Here is a 20592-nt window from a genome sequence, read left to right on the forward strand (position 1 = left end):
GTGTATGCCCCGACAGAGGATCGAGTGGCAAAAGTGAAAGATGAGTTTTGGGCGAGTGTAGAAGCGTGTATGGACAAGTTTGAGAGGAGCGAGAGAGTGCTGTTGATTGGAGACATGAATGGCAAAGTTGGGAATGTACGAGTGGATGGAGTGGTTGGTCAGTGGGGTGTGCCAGCTGACGTAGATGGGAATGGAAGTGCTTTGGTGGACATCTTTGCTTGTAAGGGGTTGGCAATTGCCAACACCTACTTTCGGCATAAGATGATCCACCGGTATACATGGAGAGTAATGAGGAGGATGGATGGTGAACTTGTTGAACGAAAGGCAATGTTAGACCACGTGTGTGTGGATGAGCGAATGAGAAGACAAGTGTTGGATGCAAGAGTGTGAAGAGGATGGGGGAATGGAGTCTCGGACCATCACTTGGTGATGGCCAAGGTAGAGCTGCAAAGAAAGTGGTTGAGGAGATGAAGGGGAAGACAGGAGGAAGCAACTCCTGTGAGAAGAGTGGAGAAATTGCAAGACAGTGAGAAAATGACAGAGTATAAGAGCATAGTGGAAGAAAGACTGGGAAGGTATGAGCTAGAACAGATGGAAGGGGTGGAAGACATATGTAAGATATTCGCGGAAGAGATAGGTGCAGCGTGTGAGGCGGTTTGTGGAGTGAGGAGGAGATGCAAGGGTGTGCAAGGGACAGCATGGTGGAATGATGAGGTGAAACGAGCTGTGGAACAAAAGAAGAAGGCATCTAGTGAATGGTTAGCGAGTAGAGGTAGGGGAGAAGATGAGAGAGAGAAGAGAGAGGTATATGTGAGCAGGAGAAGGGAGGTTAAGAGACTGGTGAAGGAGAGTAAAAAGAAAGTGGATGAGGAGTTTGGGAGGAATCTGAGTGTGAGATGGAGGGAGAGTAAGAAATTGTTTTGGAAGGAGGTAAAGAAAGTAAGGCATTGTGAAAGGGGAAATAGTAGGGGAGTGAAAGATAGGAATAATAGATTGTTGGTGGAGAAGAGAGAGAAACTGAGGAGATGGAAGGAGCACTTTGAGGATTTGTTGAATGTGGAGAGTGAGAGCAGTGCGAGTATAAGTGGTTGGGGAATGGCTGGGAGAAGAAGAGATGAGAGGAGGGAGGAAGAGATCAGTAGGGCGGAAGTAATGGAAGTGATGAAGAATATTAAGTTGGGAAAGGCCGCAGGAATTGATGGAGTGTGTAGTGAAATGCTTAGGTATGGGGGTGAGATTGTTGTGGAGTGGATATGGAAGTTGTGTAGATTGGCTTGGGATGAGGGAAGGGTTCCAGAGGACTGGAAATCAGGTATAATTGTTCCCTTATACAAAGGAAAAGGAGAAAGAGAAGTATGTGGTAACCATAGGGGTATTTGCCTACTTAGTGTGATGGGTAAAATATATGGTAGAATACTCATTGATAGGGTTAGGCATATGACAGAGGAGCTAGTTGGAGAAGAACAAGGGGGATTTAGGAAGGGAAAAGGGTGTGTAGATCAGATATTTGTTCTAACATGTTTAGTGGAGAAGTATCTAGAGAAGGGAAGGAAAGTGTATGCTGCCTTCATGGACTTGGAGAAAGCTTATGACAGAATAGATAGGAAAGGTATGTGGAAGGTATTAAGAATATATGGAGTGGAGGGGAAATTGTTGAGTGCTGTGAAGAGTATGTACGAGGGAGCTAGGGTTACGGTGCGAGTGGATGGTGAGCTGAGTAAGTTCTTTGATCTCAGTGTGGGACTGAAACAGGGTTGTGTGATGTCTCCATGGCTGTTTAATATATACATGGATGGGGTTGTAAAGGAGGTGCAGGGTAGGGCAGTGGATGTGGGGGTGGCTCTAATGAATGAGGGTGAGATTTGGAAGCTTCCGATGTTGCTGTTTGCTGATGATACAGTATTGTTGAGTGAAGATGAATGGGAGTTGCAAGGTTTGGTGAATGAATTTGGGACAGTGTGTAGGAGGAGGAATCTGAAAGTTAATGTAAACAAAAGTAAAGTTATGGTGTTTGAGAGGAATGAAGTCACAGAGTGTGCAGTGAGGTTGGATGTTGAGGATATGGAGAATGTGAGTACATTCAAGTACATGCGTAGTGTGATGAGTAAGGATGGAACTTTGGGGGATGAAGTGCGTGAAAGGGTACAGCAGGGAAGGAAGGTTGTTGGTACACTGAAAGCAGTGATGAGAAATAGGGAGGTGAGTATGGAAGTTAAGAAGTCACTGCATGATAGTATTGTGATCCCTACCCTGACGTATGGAAGCGAGGCATGGACCTTGCAAGAGAGGAACAAGTCAAGAGTGAGAGCAGTGGAAATGAGTTACTTGAGAGGAGCATGTGGAGTGACGTGGAGGGACAGGTTGACGAATGAAGACGTGAAGGAACGCTGTGGGGTGGATGTGGATGTAGTTGAGAAGATAAGGAGAAATACACTGAGGTGGTTTGGACATGTGAAGAGAATGGAGAATAAAAGACTGACTAAGAGGGTGTATGTAGGTGAGGTGGAGGGAGGGAGAGGGAGAGGTAGACCAAGGATGAGGTGGAGGGATGGAGTTGAGAGGTATATGAGGGAGGGGGGGTGAGTTGGGGGGAGGGTAGTCAAATGGTGGGTGACAGAGCAACTTGGAGGCGTTTTGTCTGCGGCCACCCTTTGCGGGATTAGGGCGTCGGGCTATAGATAGATAGATAGGTATTACCCCCCCAAAGTCCTGCCCAGGGGTGCCTAAGCCTGTATAAACCTCTATACCTGTACAGTACTGTATAGCTGTTCAAACATAGAAAAATGACCCTAAATGCTGTAATAAGCATGATAAACTGTCATTGTACTGTACTGTACATTGTACACACACTGAACACTGGACCCCCAAAGGCAGAGTTAGACAGGGTAAGGCAGGTTACCGAGGCAGATGGAAAGAGGATAGGTAGATCAAACCAAGTGTGAGGAGAGAGAGAGAGAGAGAGAGTGAGAAAGATGAGTGAGGTATGAGTAACAAAAATAGAACAGAAGACGTTAGGGGGAATACACTAACCAGAGAGTGGCAGAAGTTCTTGATAAATCCCTTGTGGTCTGTAGGAGGATACGCGTAAGCACAGGGATGACAACAAAGGTGAGGCACTCCATCATAAGCAGATCTGCATCTCTGCAGTATGGGTGCCATGTGGCATGCTGGTGAAGGACCAGCAGCCTTAGGGGAGGAGGGGGAGATGGACGCATCATCAAGTGTTTCACAGTGAGATACACAAGAGGAAAAGCATTATGAATTGTATTGTTGAGGAGGGATATACAGCATTTAATACTGAACATGAAAAGAAAAAGAAAGAGGAGGTCATTGAGTGTGACATCAGGGATAAGGGACTGGATAGGGAAGCTGCCAGAGATCAGGCAGCTTGGAGAGCCGCCATTAGGTGATCAAGGCTGATGCATGCCAGCATGTTGGACTCTTTAAAAACAAAATGAAACAAAAGGAATGAACACATAGGTGACTAATTAGAAAGAAATTTTGTTAAGCTATTTGTAGTGAGATCGACTCCAGGATAGGAGAGCTCGCCAAATTTGGCATCATCAAATACATTGTTTTGGTGGCAAGACTCACAGTGCTGAATTCAATCTGCCAACTTACATTACTGCACTGTTTATTGAATATGGAACACGAAGTGAAAAAAAAAAAAAAAAGGACCATAACGAAAAGAAATGAGGACGAAATGAACCCATCTGTTGTTAACAGAATTCCAAGTTGTGAGTAAAGGTGCCACGAAATTTGTTTGGGTGACAAGACGAATAGCGTGAATTTTGATTTTTGGGCTTCCCTGGGAATCTTATTAAATTCAGCCATTTGCAGTGACAGATAATGACATGCCCGATAATGTACCAGCAATTAATTGAGAGTTCGGTGTACAGCCATAACCGAATCATGCAAGAGTCATTGTTGAACTGCCTCACACTGATCACTGTAAAATGATTTACAGTATCATTTTAATTTTCTTTAATATCATCATCCAAAGGACATCTCTTGCATTTTATACAGGCTAATGCCAGATGAGTTGATTAAGTTTAGAAAAGCATCTTTGGGTAGAAGGGGCTACAGGATCTCCTTACATATTAGCAGTTTGAAATAAAGTTCTCTATTTTTTCTGTCTTGTAGCAACATTCAGAAGTGTTCAGACAATGATGACAATTAAAGAGCTCAGTACAGTGCAGTGTGTTAAACTGAATATTGCTAGACTGATTTTGTTTTGTTTTAAGTATTTGAAATGTAAAAAGATATTGCATCAGGGTTGTTGTGCCGTTTTAAGGATACTTGATATTGATCAGAGTTTGGTAACTCCCAGGGATGAACAAGGTTTCCAGAGAGTACTTTAATGATGTTGAATATACTGTACTAATTTCATCATCGGTTCATTATCTAATCCTTTTTTGCCTCATGAGGAGTGTAGGAGCCCGAAGGTAGGCACCTACTATCCATTTCATGGACCGTGTATCATGGTTTTTCTCAAATATCTTTCAAACTAATCAATTGATCGGTATGATACTTTGACACAGTGTACATGACACCTCCCGCTAATTTTTGGTAATATACGGCATTGCCAAGTGGTGTTACTGAAGGCGTTTACTCTCGACGTTTAAAGGCAAAGTCGCGTGAGTCGCCAGACTAATCAACACAATCGAACGTCCGCTACCCCCCATCCCCTTCCTCTCCCTCCCTACCTCCCTCCCTCTCCCCCCTCTCCTTTCCCCCTCCTCATTTCTCCCCTCCCCCTCCTCATTTCCCCCCTCAACCCTCATTCCTGCTGGCCTTCCCGTGGCCCCCCCCCCCCGTCCACTCTGTCATGTTATAATGATTAGTATTGGGTATCATAAATACAGTATGTTGTTGTTTGTAGAGTCTGTGTTCATTTAATCATTGTTATTGTATGTCCTGAAGTTATATAAACGGGAGTTGACTAAAAAGCGTATGACCGTCACCTTATTCACCCAATATAATGTGCCTACTATCACGATCTCTTAATTCCTTTACCCCCCATATCGACGTGTTTACTACGAGCAGGTAAGATAAGGTATCCAAAATTAAATCACACAGTTTAACTTACAAACCAGTACGGTACGGTATATAATCAACACAACATAATAGGGCCGTAATGGATTTATGAAATTCTCTCTCTCTCTCTCTCTCTCATAATAAATATCATAATAGGTAGAAAAGTGATGCAAACAACTGAGCATATTACAGAAAGTTTATTCACAGTCTTCGTCACTATCAAGGAACAAATCATCCTCGAAATCACTCTCGATGTTAGGTCAGACCACGCTATATCCTTTTCATTAAGAACTTTCCAGTTATCTGCTACTACTGAATAATATAATGGTAAACGGTATTTTATTGCATATTGTATGTTACATACAGGTATTGGGGGGAATGCTGAGAGAAAGAGAGAGAGTGAAACAGTGAGACAGAGGGAGGGAGGGAGAGAGGGAGGGAGAGGAAGGAGATGGGGGGTAGCGGACGTTCGTTTGTGTAGATTAGCCCTGCAGGGCTCACGCGACTTTGCCTTTAAACGTCAATAGTAAACGCCTTCACTAACACCACTTGGCAATGCCGTATATTACCAAAAATTAGCGGGAGGTGTCATGTACACTGTGTCAAAGTATCATACTGATCAATTGATTAGTTTGAAAGATATTTGAGAAAAACCATGATACACGGTCCATGAAATGGATAGTAGGTCCTGATATTTAAGATGAGAGTGACCAACCTCACTCATCCCTGAGTGGCATTGCATGAGCAATAAACCCCACCCATCCTTTGGATATAAACCTGCAGAGGCTCAAACTGGCTGGAGTGCCTTAATTACCCACTCAGCCACCAGGTGTTATAGTTTGGTTATATGGTTACCACCCAGCATAGTAAATGGCTTCATGGTTCACAGGAAACCATTTGGCATGTCACTTAGTGTAGAGTCACCCATAGACAGAAGGAAGAGGAAAGAAAGAAGGAAAGTAAGCCAGAAGAGAAAGACAGGAAGAGAGAAAAGGACTGTCACCCAAGAGCAGCTTCATACAGAGTGAGTGGATGGTGAGTGCCCCCACCAACCACTGTACTAATTTTACGAGATTAATTAACGAGATGATAATGAGAATTGACCCACAGAGCTTGAACATCCTTCACATTTGAACTTATTAAGTTGATGAGTCTGCTTAGTCAGACAGTCTAGGATTGATCAACAGCAGCAGCAACTGACAACATTAACATCATGAAATAAAATATAGCAGTTGAGTAATGGAAATGCGCATGATGAGCAGTCATACTGTAAAGACTATAGAGAAATACACCAGTTTGCATTTGGGAAATGAAAATAGAACCTTTTATTGGGGTAGGATTATGGGATGCAGAAAGGTAAGTTGAGAAAGCACAAAAACTGTGCAAGGATATGTAAAAATTTTAACCCCCTCACGCACTGTAAGTTTTTTGTAAGTGAGTGATGTGATCTAAGAAAATGCCATGAGGGCAGGCTGGAATCGCTCACTAAGGAAAACATTCCCATGTATTTTATTTGCCCCAGAACCTGGTTATAATGGTATAAGTTGTATACCGTCATCTTCCCTAATGTTTATACTATACGATAAGCCAATAAAAACACAAAAAATTGATGAGTAAAACTACTGTGAAAGTACCAAAATGAGGTGAGAATACTGTTGTTCAACAATGAAAATAACTGCCATACACTCTAGCACAAAATTTTGCCCACATAATGCAAGAGTTAAGCATATGTCTAGATGCAGAACTGCACGATCTTTCACATGGTGTTGTCGGAATTCTGATACAACCAATAGTTTTTGAGTAAATCGCCAAAAGTCTCATGTGCCCCCCCCTCCCCCGAACCAAAAATCGAGAGAATGCCAACTGTTTGAGAGTGTTGGCCTAGAAATAGACACCCTCTCCTCTGACACATCAAATATTGAAGCATTTCATGCTAAAACATAATTTTTGGTGAATATTTTTGTCCAGAATTGCCTAATTGGCATCCCTCAGACCAACACTGACAAATGCGTCATAGTGCATCATCGGTTCATCTTCAGATTAACACGGTTTTGACTCGTTTTGAGTCATTGTGCGTGAAGGGGTTAACATGAATGCATTTTGCAGGAGTTTCAAAGGGAGAATGCTAAAAGTAAGCTAACACTCTTTTACAGTCAGTCTATACCAAGTTTATGATGTATGCAGGGAAAATGCTACTTTAAGTGAAACAGCTTTAAGTGAGACAGACTTTTGGTTCATGAATGAGGGATAATGAGCATGAAAAATACTTATATCTGACTTCAGAGCAACTTTATAATGATTTATAAGCAACTTTATTTGATGAAAAGGCATTACTTCATCAGAAGTTCAATAATAAAACAGTTTTAAGTGAAAACTTTATTTGAACTAATTGCATTATGACCATATCTTCCCTGGCAGGCCATCACCACCTCTGTGTCACGGAAGGTGAACATTGTTGACGTGGAGCGTGGTGCCCCCTTACTGGCGTATGATAACTGTGCCAACCCTGCTGACGCCCGTCAGCCCTTGGCCGTCCATCCTGCCCTGCCTCACCTGGCTGCCTGCCCCACTGTCAATGCCCGTGGCATCACCCTCCTTGACCTCCGCATGCCACTACCTCTTGACTTCATATATGATGTCAGTATAAGAAAATTACATTTTTTGTAGAAAAAAAAAAAGATAAAAGGTAGGGAGGTAGACTATTTAAAGAAGAGGCAAAACTTATTTAATATCAGGTGGTTAGAAATGTTGTCCTCCATGCATCCACTCACTGTAGTGCTACCATCATGTGGCTCTGTGTGGATTGAGTGACAAACCAAATGGTTTCCTATAATCTAAGAAACCATTTAACATGCTGGTTGTTAAATATTTTGCCACAAGTAGATAGCTAGTTATCAAATGAGTTCAGATACCCCAACCAGATGTGACCTTTAAGAGTTTAAATTCTAGGAGTGATCAGGATTCTTTGCTCAGCTAATGCAACTCAGGGGAAAAATGCCTGGTCACTCTTATCTTGAAAATCTGCCAGAGTAGCTTAGTCCTAGGGCCCTGTGCTCCTAATGGATTGATAAAAGACTGGATGATGAACAATGGAAAAAAAAAGAAAAAAAAAGAAAAAAAAAATGTAAAAAATTCTGAGTATGGATTCAGCTTGTAGTTTGAGGATTGGCATTTAAGGCAAGGCAGGCATTTTATCTCTTTTAAACATGTAAGATGGTGGTAGGTTGGAATGTCTGCCATACACTCACTTGATGTAGTGCTACTTTCAGGTGACTACATTGCGTGACAATCCAGATATTTTCTTTAGGCTCTGAAAACTATATGTCTGTCTATCTATAATCAGATGCCATAATCCCGTAAGTGGATGACCAGTTGTCTTTGAGTTAGGTGTTTTACAGGGAGAAGCACTAACCCTCTGCCAACCCACTTGTTGACACGTAGAGAACATGTGTGGGTTGGTTTTATGATAACCACCCAGCATTGTATATGGTTTCCTGGCATACAGGAAACCATTTGGCTTGTCACTCAGTGTAAAGTCATCTGAAAAGGAAAGAAGGTTAATATAAAGTGACAGGAAGGATAGAGAAATAGGAAGAGAGGAAGCAGACATAGGAAAAAATAGGCAGAACTACATCAAGTGAGTGGATGATGTTTGCCATCACCTACCACCCATTTATTAAAGGGGGGAATTTGGTAACCATTTGTTACATATCCACTGGACAAATATAGCTTACTTAAAGATTTGCTAGAATGTTGGTTTAATAATCAGTGAGTAAATCTTGTTGTCCAGTGGGTAAGCCTCCAAATGCTTTGCAGTAACATTGAGTATCATTTGTTTTTTCTTTCAGTCTACTGTGATTCATCATTTGATGCAATCTAATAAGGACCTATCTGAAAACCTTTTCAGGCTGATACAACCTGCCTTATTGAAAAAATTGGTGAGAACATTGATATGAGAGTCAGTCTTATAAACATCGTGATAAGTAGGAGAAAATTTATATCGAGTTAAGGGCCTGAATTCGAGAAATGAACAAAGGAAAATAAGAAAAGTAGGAGAATGGAGTGCCTCATGACTAAGTTTGAGGAAGCTGAAAATGAGAAATTAGGACTGAAAGCAATGGAGCTTGCATGTTAGTATGTGCCTCATTGCCATCTCCCGCAACCTGCCACCAGGTATCATTCCTGCTCGTATATCCATCCCCGGATGTCCTTGAAAAATCTCTGCGTTCACTGACATGCCCTCGAAAGAGGGGCCTCTCTGAACCTCCAAGAATTGCTTGATGGGTGGGAATGACACTTGGTAACAGGTTGCAGGCGGTGGCAAAGAGGAGAACAGTGATGGACCTTTAGCGTCCAATGCAGGCACAGATTTCCCGTTTGGGCACGGTCCGTGTTCTATGGCCAAAGATGCAAACTTCACTTCCATGCTCAGGACTTGGGTGGAGTGGTATGGTCCTTAAAAAAAAAAGGGGGATGGTGGTAAGGTACTGAATTAAAATATGTCTACACAGTAAGACCTCACTATAACGGACTACTTGGGGCCCAAACCATTCCAAAAAATGCGAAATTCCGATAAAAGCGACATCCGGACTTCCCCCTGCTAATCCGGACTTTTTCCGATATATCAGACATTAGTCCAGATTGTATGAACGGTTTTTAAACTGTTCTGACTACCATTGTGGTACTGTACTGTGTTATAACTTCACTACTTTAATCAAATGGTATAATATATAAAATGATACTGTACTGTACACTGATAAACATGTCTTTTATTTACTTTATTGTAGTGAACATAACTGAGGTGGTCAGGCAGTCCGGACTGCTTCTGGCTTTATCAGACTTTTTCCGATGTATAGGAATTTAGTCCGGTAGCTCCTCGAGTCTGATAAAAGCAAATTCCGGTCTATTGAAGTCCGTTATATTGAGGTTTTACTGTATGTATATACAGTATATGTATATACATATGAGTCTGTTAATAACCATGACTTGAATATTTTAGGTATTAAGCAGTCCGATGTCCATTCCCAGACACAGAGAGGCAATGAGGCAGTGGGAAAACATTATCTGATACTGGTGCTAACTGGCAAATGTGCAGTTAAACTGTCAGAACTCTCTCTAGCACTGGGAATGACACATAACTCTGACACATCCGTATGGCCCATCTAGTGGCCAGTGTGTTAATCTTTTTTTACCAGTACTGGACAGCACACATAATTAAAGTTAGTTTTTACAAAAGCTTGAGTGTATCCCAACAGCTGCATGAGGACAGCATCAATGATCTGTGCTTCTTGGATGGATCATGGCCATGGGGGTCAGGGAAGGCTGTACTAGTGTCTGGATCATCACTTGGTGAGGTGAAAGTCAGCAGTGTAGATGGCCGGCCTATCTGCTCTTTCACCACCACACACCCACCCATCTCCTGCCTACACCCATCACCTGAGCGCTACAATGCTTCCCATGCCAACGGCTATCCCAGTGAGTCCTGTGGAGTCCTAATACTGTACATACAATTTTGTGTTTTGCATCTGTATTGCCTTTATGTCTTGATGCCATAGTATTCTTTTGTACCTCTACAGTATTACTGTTTAATATTGAAATTGATTTTCCAGTTCTGCAGCAAAAATAAAAATGCTGGCCGTCATTGCTTTTGTCAGCCTTCCTATCTGTCCAGCTGTGTCTGTCTATATCTGTCTACCTGTCTTTGTATTTATGTCTGTTTATGTATCTATCATAGTGAAGTCTGTGGATAGATTCCCAATGATGTACTTTCAGTCTGTATTGCATCAGTGTTCATATAATGTATTTCATTGTACAGTACTTTTATACTTTGGATTCCTGTTCTTGTTCTTTAGGTCCATGTTTCACCAAAGCTAAGTGGTCATAATACTCCTTTGTACATTGACCTTCCATCAGATGTTAAATATTGTGATGTGATGACCATATCTCGTGGGAAGATAGGCTATAGGTTGGTAGAATGATAGTATTGTGGTACCAGCTCTAACATATGGAAACAAAGCATGGACCTTGCTGGAGGGACACTCAAGAGTGAGAGCTGTGGAAGTGAGTTATTTGAGAGGAGCATGTGGAATTACATGGAGAGATAGACTGACAAATGAGGAAGTGAAGGAATGTTGTGGTGTGGATGTGGATGTGATAGACAGTGTTAGGAGAAGTACATTGAGGTGGTTTGGCCATGTGGTGAGGATGGAGAGCAAGAAACTAACGAGGCGCGTGTATGTGAGTGAGGTGGAGGAGGGGGGAGAAGGAGACTTAGGATGAGATGGAGGGATAGAGTGGAGAGGTATATGAGAGAGAGGGGGTTTGAGTTGGGGGAAGGGTAATGAAATGGCAGGGGACAGGGAGACATGGAGGCAGTTTGTCTGTGGCCACCCCTTATGAGATTAAGGCATCTGGCTATAGAGAGATAGATAGATAGATAAATGGTTGTAGGTGGGTAAAGGCTGACTTATTTTTCCACCTTCAGCTACTAATTCTATCTATCTATCTATTGCCAGATGCCACAATCCCGCATGGGGTGGCTATTTGACTTTGAGTTTTTTTATTTACGGGGAGGGGCACTAACCCTTCACCAACCCATTTGTTAACACGTAGGGAGCACGTATGGTTTGGTTATATGGTTACCACCCGATGTTGTAAATGGTTTCTTGGCTTATGGGAAACCATTTGGCTTGTCACTCAATGTAAAGCCACCTGTAAAGGAAAGAAAAGCAGTAAGAAGTGACAGGAAAGATGGGAGAAATAGGAAGAGAGGAGGACAGGCATAGAAAAAGAATGATAAAAGCTAAGGTAGAAGTAGGCAGCACTACATCAAGTAAGTGGATGATGGTCGCCACCACCTACCACTGAGCTACTAATTATTGACTTTAATAACCACATACACTGTATTATGAACATGATTCTAACTTGTAAGAAGAGAGGGAACTACTTTATGTATAACTCAGCTTGGAATTTAATATGACAAGCTTGGGTTATGTGTGTATCTGAGGCAGAGGTATGAGGTTTTCAATATTCCTACCGCTCACCCACTCTCTCTCTCTCTCTCATATCGCATGGCCTGTAATATAAGGCTTTTATGTCACTGGAAGTAGCTTAAATTCACCATTTCAGATTTATAAAATTTGATTTGTTTTTTCTAATCACTGTAAAGACACCAGAAGACCTAGGCTATTGTTTAAATGCTGTTTGTAATGGCAAAAGGTTATATAATATTAAACCTGATGTAGAATAAATTACCTCCATTGGCCTTTAAGATATATGGGTTGAAATTTAGTGTGTCCCAGTTTTTTCAGAATTCCAGAATGGGAAAGTAAGCATACTGTTTGTACAGAGTTGTTGCAGTGGGCAGGCTGCTTATATGTTGGATTTATACCATGTAGTGGAAAAGATATCACTTGATGAGGGTGGTGAATGTTTGATGCTGATTAGTGTCATTAGGAGTTAGAAACCAAACTTGTTTCTGTTGAGTAGTTACTGTGAGTGGGTCGTATATATGTCAGGTTTACACCACATTGATGAAAAAAGTAGCACATTTATTTCAGTATGTACAATAAACTAGATTACATCAGGGATAGTTGTACAGTAAGCTCTCAGTTATCCGGCATAATTCAGCCAACCCCCATGCTAAATGTTGCAGAACACTGGATATTGCATAGTACCCTCAGTTGGGCATTGAGCTGGACATTGTGTCGCTATCTGACTTGACCCTCTGTCCTAAAAACTTTCCTACAGCTTTACCCTTGTGTAAAAGATTAGAATTAAACATAAAATACAGTACTGTACAGTATTGATACAGTATATATAGTACAGTAATACAGTACATAATATAATCATAATCACACTGTACTCATCAAGTGTTTGCATTGATGGAAGGTAGATATACTGTACACAAATACGGCTTCACTATACGGTAGTCAGAGCACTAGGGCACAGAGCACTGTGGGGTCACAAGTTAGTCACAGCATTACAGCAACAAGCAAGGCATGGGAGGCCACAGACACTGCGTGGGTCACAAGAGCAGAGTGCACAGATACTTCCTTCCTGTACAGCGTCTATGGAAGAGGCTGAGAGAGCGACGGTAGGCTCGGCGCGCTAGATGGGTCGCTTCCACAACACATTGTCATTGGTTTGCGCATTGTGGGATCTGTCCGCACACTGATTGGGTCCCATGTCTGAGCCAGAAGGTCCATTGTTATCTGTTCCTGAGCCAGATATTACAGAATTTTTCTAGATGTTACCTCAATAGAGCCGAGCAAAAAATGCTGGATATTGCGTTGAGCCTGATATCACGATGATGGATAATTGAGAGTTTAATGTAGTTGCATTATACGAAGTCTAATAAAAAAGTATCCAACCATGTTTTTTTTATTTTTATGTAAACCATTAGGAGCAAGGTGATGTGACTCAGTGGAGTACGACTTTGAATCATTGTGCATATGCACGTATATGTTCACTGCTACTGCTCAGCCAAGTCACTGCCGAGCAGCATGTGTTTGAGGATGTGTTCATCTTGCTCATCACATTTTCATGTTGTGCCATAATTTCTGAGTGAGTCAAGCAGTATTATTGCATCAAATTTTGTCATAAACTTTCTGACACACAACCTGAAACCATCAGGAATATGCAGCAGGCTTTTGGCAATTTAGTTATGGGTGTTACGCAAATAAGGACTGGTACCATTGCTTAAAAAATTCTGACTTTTTTTTTCTCAGCTACCAGGGTGTTGTCCCATATGAGTATGCTCCAGAAAACCAAAGAATCAACAGAGATTTCTGCCTGGGAGGACTGGTACAATTGTTTAAAAATTTTTACTACCAGGGTGTTGTTCTTTATGAATATGCCCCAGAAGACCTAACAATCTTTAAAGAGAACTACCTGGGAGTTCTCCATCGCCAATTGAATGCAATGTGCCGCAAGAGACAAGAGTTGTGGGAGGGGGAGGACTAGCAGCTCCACCACAACAATATACCACCTATCTTATCCAGGATTTTTTGGCCAAGCACAGGATCACAGTGCTGCCTACTTCTTCCTTAGCCTTTATCATTCTTTTTCTGTGCTTGCCTTCCTCTCTTCCTATTTCTCCCATCTTTCCTGTCACTTCTTATTGCTTTTCTTTCCTTTACAGGTGGCTTTACATTGAGTGACATACCAAACGGTTTCCTATAAGCCAAGAAACCATTTACAATGCTGGGTGGTAACCATATAACCAAACCATACATGCTCCCTACGTGTCAACAAGTGGGTTGGTGGAGGGTTAATGCCCCTGCCCGTAAAACAAATAACTCAAAGTCAGATGACCACCCCTTACGGGATTATGGCGTCTAGCAATAGATATATAGATAAATACACAGGATCACACAGGCCTGGCAGGCTTCCCTTTCTCCTGTCATGGCCCTTCGACATTGGCTATTAAGATGTTGCTGAGGGGTTCAAGATTTGAAGACACAAATGAGATAAAGACATATGTGACAAAGATCTTGTTGGCGATCGCAAAAGCTGACTTTACAAAGCATTCCAGCAGTGGAAAGACCACAGGGCTAAGTGTGTTGAGTCCCAAGAGGTATACTTTGAAGGGAATTAAAGTCTGAACTCAGTAAGTGAGCTTGTTTTTTTTTTTACCAGCTAAAGGTTGGATACTTTTTGATTGGACCTTGTATTTATATTGTGTATTGTGCAGTAACTTAGTGTGTGTGTAATACAGGTGTGATGATGGCCAGCACTGGGGAAGGTCTAGTGTGCTGGTGCGTAGGTGAGCGACCATGGAAGTGGGAAACACAGAAGGTGCATCCAGGACGAGTCAGCTGCATGAGGTACACTCTTAGTGGGGGCCTTCTCTACACTGCTCAAGGTCAGTTAATTTTAATACCAAAAGTACTGGTATATGTTTGGCTGATTGTAACTTTCACTTACAGTTCTTAGGTAATTGATAATTTGGGACAGTAATTGCTCCTGTGTTTTTGATCTCTTGTAAAATGTAGAGTTTTTGACCAGTGAGTGGTGGGTGAACAGTGGTGAAGTGTGTCTGACAAGCTTTCTAATGCACCAATGAACTGGTATGGACAGTTGTGGAACTGTTTGCTTTGGAATGTTTTTCCCAGTTGATATGACATCCACCTTTATAAACATAATGTGTCCAGGCAGGCACCGTGAAATGAATGGTTTTTTAGTCCCTTTGGATGGGGAGTATAGGTTTGCACAGCTCTGTCAGTCCGTCTGCAATTTAGTGAATGCTCTGTAACTTCCACATGCATGAACATTCTATCCATCCATTATCCAATCCTACGTTTCCCCATGAGGAACGTAGGAGCCCGGGGCTAGGCAAGTTGGTCCTGACATTTAAGATGAGAGTGACCAACCTCACTCATCCCTGAGTGGCATTACATGAGCAGTAAACCCCAACCACCCCTTGGATATAATCCTTCACTGGCTCAGTCCGATTGGAGTGCTGTAATTACCCACTAAACCACCAGGTGCCAAAATTTGGTTATATGGTTACCACCCAGAGTAGTAAATGGTTTCCTGGTGTACAAGAAACCATCTGGCTTGTCACTCAGTGTAGAGTCACCCACAGGCAGAAGGAAGAGGAAAGAAAGATAGAAGAGGGAGTGTCAAGTCACTCGTAGGGAGAAGGACGAGGAAAGAACGACGGAAAGAAAAACAGAAGAGAATGGAAAGAAAGAAGGATGGAGGAGAGGAAAGGGCAGATTTTGATGTAACTTCACACAATTGTTCACCATACCATGACAGTGTGTAGTGCACAACAACCAGCCATCTACTCCCAAGGTCAAGGTCACACATAGGGCTCAAACAAGGACATTTGCAATTTCATGTCTGCTCTGTAACTTCCACATGCCTCGACAGATTTTGATATAATGACACAATTGTTCCCCTTACCTTGACGGTGTGTCACACGCAACAACCAGCCATCTACTCCCAAGGTCAGGGTCACACCTGGGGCTCAAACAAGGTCAGCAGCTGTCGTACATAACAGCCATGCTGACATTCGTGTCTGCTCTGTAACATCCTCATGCAAGGACGGATTATGATATAACTTCACACAATTGTTGCCCATACTATGAAGGTGTGTCGCACGGAACAACCAGACATCTACTCCCAAGGTCAAGTACATATGTATGGTTATCATCTGCTAGGGGACTTTGTATTGTATTGCATGGCAATAATGTGTGTGTGTGTGTGTTTAGGACAGGGTTTGCTGGCTCTCAGCCTTGGAATCTTCATCATCATCATTATCATCATCGTCATCATCATCATCATCATCATCATCATCATCATCATCATCATCATTATTAGGATAAAATTGAAAGCTCCTATGTGGATAATGAGTGAAGAGAGTACTCGAATTTAAATAAGGAAAAAGGAAAAGTTGAGGCAGAGTGCAATGGCAGATGAATCTGAATGAAAAGTAAAGGAGTTAGGGGTCAGTGAACTGGGAGCGAATGGATTTGAAAATTTATGGAGTTCATGCAAGGCCTGGTTAACCTGTAAATGCCAACTTACATTACTTGATGCCCAGCAGGTGACCATGATATAATCAGGGTTGGAAAAAAGTGTGTCATAAATTATTTATGACAACACAGCGATTTAAATCATGTCATAAATGTCATTAATGTCACAAATTTATAAAGCCACAATTTTACAGAAATAAAAATCAAATGCCCTACATGTGAAAAACATGAAAATTTACTTGTACATAAAGTTCTGTTTCAAGCTGACCCACAATACCATAGCTACAGTAGAAATGTCAGTTAAGGGCAAGTAAAACTAAAATGTATTTGAGTTTTCACTATAGTCTGACAGGAAGAAATTAAAGAATTACTACATTCATTAATTCTAGCGGCAGCTCCTTAGAAGTTATTATTATTTTTTTTTTATGCAAGGAAGAAGGAACCAAAGGCTGAGCTCACAAAACAGTTCCTTCCAAGAAAAAAACAAAAACAATACAAAAGAGAGCCAAATTCAAGATCCATTCATTTCGAGATGCCTGGACACACTGCGTTTGAAAGACTGGAGATCATAGGAAGTAGGAAATGCAGACAGAGGGAGACAGTTCCAGAGTTGACCTGGTGCATAAATGAAGGACTGGGAGTAATGGTTAACTCTTGCATTAGAGAGTTGGACAGAGAAGGGATGAGAGTTTGTTGCTAGACGGGTGCTATGCACTTGTCGTAGAGATGGAGGAATGCAAGCAGACAGTTCAGAGGAGCAGTGACCATTGAAGTAGTGATAGAAGAGAGATAAAGAGGCAACAGTGCAGCAAAGAGACAGAGGTTGAAGGGAGCCAGTAAGAGGAGGAGAGTTGATGAAACGAAAAGCCTTTGACTCCACCCTAATTAGAAGAGCTGTATGTGGGGAGCCTCCCCACACATGAGAGTTGTACTCTAAACAGGTGAATAAAGCCCATGTATAAAGTCAACAACTGCGCAGGGGTAAAGAAGGCACGGAAGTGACTTAGCACACATAATCTCTTGGAAGCAGATTTTACAAGAGATGCAATATAATCTTTCCATGATAAGTCCTGAGTGAATGAAACCCCAAGCATGTTCAAGGATGATGCAGGAGTGAGCTGGATATTATTAAACATTAGTGGGTACTCCTGTGGAAGATTTTGATGGGTTGATAGGTGTAAAAATTGCATCTTTGATGCATTAAAAGCAACAAGATTATTTTTTCCCCAGTCAGAGATACGAGCCAAGTCAGACATTAGGTGTGCCATAGCCTCATCCCTTGTTTGTTGAAGTTACTGCTGAGATGGATGTTGCAGAAGCCGAATGGAAAGGTGAAAGGTGGAATCATCAGCGAATGAGTGGATAGGGTTAAATGTACAGCTTAGAAGATCATTGATGAAAGGACAGAGCCCTGAGGAACACCACTGTTGATAGGTCTAGGAGAAGAACAATGGCCGTCTAAAACAGCAGCTATAGAACGACCAGAAAGGAAGCTATAGATGATGTCACAGATAGAAGGATAGAAACTGTAAGAGGACAGTTTGGAAATTAAAGATTTATGCCAGACTCGATCGAAAGCCTTTGAGATGTCAAGTGCAGTGGCAAAGCTTTTGCCAAAGTCCTGAAAGGAGGATGACCAGGAATCTGAAAGGTAAGTGAGAGGATTGCCAGTGGAGCATCCCTGACGGAACCCATACTGACGATCAGGAAGAAGGTTGTGGTAGGAAAGATGCTTTAAAATTTTTCTCTTAATTGAGACACAGGATGTTAAAGCAATTGGATGATAGTTAGAGGGTTGGGAATGGTCACCCTTTCTTAGGACTGGCTGAATGAGGGCAGACTTCCAGCAAAAGGAAAGGTACAAAGTGAAAGACAAATTCGAAAGAGTTTACCTAGGCAGGGTGCAAGCACAGAAGCACAGTTCTTGAGGACAACAGGAGGGACACCATCAGGCCCATATGCCTTGTTAGTATTGAGGTCAGTGATGGCAGAGTATACATCAGCTGAATAAATTTTAATGTCAGCCATGAGGAAGTCAGAGGAGGGAAGTGATGGAGGAACAGCACCAGAATCATCTAAGGTAGAACTGGAGGAGAAAGTCTGAGCAAAGAGATCTGCTTTATCAGTAGAAGAAATAGCTACAGAGCCCTCAGAGTAGAAAAGAGGAGGGAAGGATGATGAGGTAATGTTGTTAGAAAGGGTTTTGGCAAGGTGCCAGAAGGAGTGGGAAAAATTTGAGTTGGAGAGTTGAGAGCATTCAGCATGGATGAAATTATTTGTAGCAGAGCGAAGAACAGACTTAGCACAATTCCGGGCAGATACATAAAATAGATGTGATTCAGGGGTGAGTTGGCTCTGGTATCTTTTATAGGCCCTCTCCTTGTTGCGGACAGCATTAGAACAAGTGTGATTAAACCAAGGCTTTCTTGCATTAGTCAGAGGATATGAGAAAGGAATGTATGCTTCCATGCCTGAGAGAATAACCCCCGAAATGCGTAAGACACACTCAGATGGCTCCCGGCCACAGAAGATATTATTCCTGATTTGATGGAACAATACTCAAGCAATAATCAAGCAAATCTTCGTGTTCTTCTGTTGTTGTTATCATTATCATCATCATCATCATCATCATCATCATCATTATCCAATCCTACGTTGTCTGATGAGGAGCATAGGAGCCCAGGGCTAGGCAAGTTGGTCCCGACATTTAAGATGAGAATGGCCAGCCTCACTAATCCCTGAGTGGCATTATGTGAGCAGTTAACCCCAACCACCCCTTGGATATAAACCTACACAGGCTCAATCCGATTGGAGCACCTTAATTACCCACCAAACCACCAGGTGCCATAATTTGGTTATATGGTTACCATCCAAAATAGTAATTGGTTTCTTAGTGATGAAACCATTTGGCTTGTCACTCAGTGTAGAGTCACCCATAGCCAGAAAGAAGAGGAAAGAATGAAGGAAAGAAAGAAAGAAGGAGTGTAAAGTCACTGTAGGGAGAAGGAAGAGGAAAGTATGAGGGAAAGAAAGACAAGAGGAAGGAAGGAAAGAAGGAAGAGAGGAAAAAGCTGACACTTGAGAGCATCACTACACCAAGTGAGTGGATGGTGAGCGCCCCCATCTACCGTATATATAAATAAGTAAATGAATAAATGATAAATAAATAAGAAAATAAATATTTTCTTACTGTATCCTTTCTTTTTTGCAAAATAAATAAGTAAGGAAATAAAACTGCTTGTGAAATTATGCTTTTTTGACATTTATGACACATTTAATGTGTCAAAAATTGCTGATTTAAAGCATGTTTTAAAACACTTTTCAGTCACTTGCTTTAAATCATGCCAACCCTGATTGTACATTACTTGAATTGGACAAAAACTTGAATATTCCATGCTTTGTTTCAGTGTCAGCAGGTGACTGATTGCATGGAATAGATCATTTGGAGGCATCTGGAGCTTTTTCAGGGACTGTCCCTGCTCATCTAACCTCCCCCCACTCATTTACATATTTGTTACAGCCCCCTTTAAAATTCAAATCTTTAAACTCTTGCCCTGACTACAATATTCTAGAGTATCATGGTAGATATTTGTCTGGAAACTGGCATGCCAATAAGGAAGAACTTAAGACATTTTTATAACAGGGCAGCAGACCTGCCAGTTCAATGAGCGCCACCAGTGCAACACAGAGTAATGATATACCTCTTGTTGTTGATTAACCCCAGCCTGTCTGCTAACCATAACCATCAGCTGCAGGCAAGCATCCGCCCCTGCCAGACTGTCCCATGCATTGAATTGATGTTCCTGTGTGGCTGACAACGCTTCGCCATAGTGAGGCATGGAGACTATTATGGATGTGTGCTTCCTGGATGGACACTGCATTTGCATCTCCACCCATTTAACAGGGGCACCAAAGTATGCTCCACTTTACCCTGTAATTTGGTTATAGGGTTACCACCCAGTATTGTAAATGGTTTCTTGGTTTATTGGAAACCATTAGGCTTGTCTCTCTCTGTAGATTCACCTGGAGTGGAAGGAAGAGAATTAAAAAGTGTCAGGTAGGAAAGGGAGAA

General features: G+C 41.9%; 1 protein-coding gene across 1 annotated transcript in view; it reads left to right on the plus strand.

Annotated features, from left to right (window-relative positions):
* The window catches only part of LOC145408170 (uncharacterized), a 46311-nt gene that overhangs the window by 18281 nt on the left and 7438 nt on the right, over positions 1–20592 (plus strand). The window contains exons 4-6 of the mRNA XM_080278924.1: positions 7456–7674; positions 10293–10512; positions 14756–14902. Coding sequence (XP_080135050.1) covers positions 7456–7674; positions 10293–10512; positions 14756–14902 — 586 coding nt within the window. The remainder of the gene's footprint in view (positions 1–7455; positions 7675–10292; positions 10513–14755; positions 14903–20592) is intronic.

The sequence above is a fragment of the Coenobita brevimanus genome, chromosome 76 (assembly GCF_032717465.1).
Source record: "Coenobita brevimanus isolate Jiangsu-jjx chromosome 76, ASM3271746v2, whole genome shotgun sequence".
NCBI classification, from domain to species: Eukaryota; Metazoa; Arthropoda; class Malacostraca; order Decapoda; family Coenobitidae; genus Coenobita; species Coenobita brevimanus.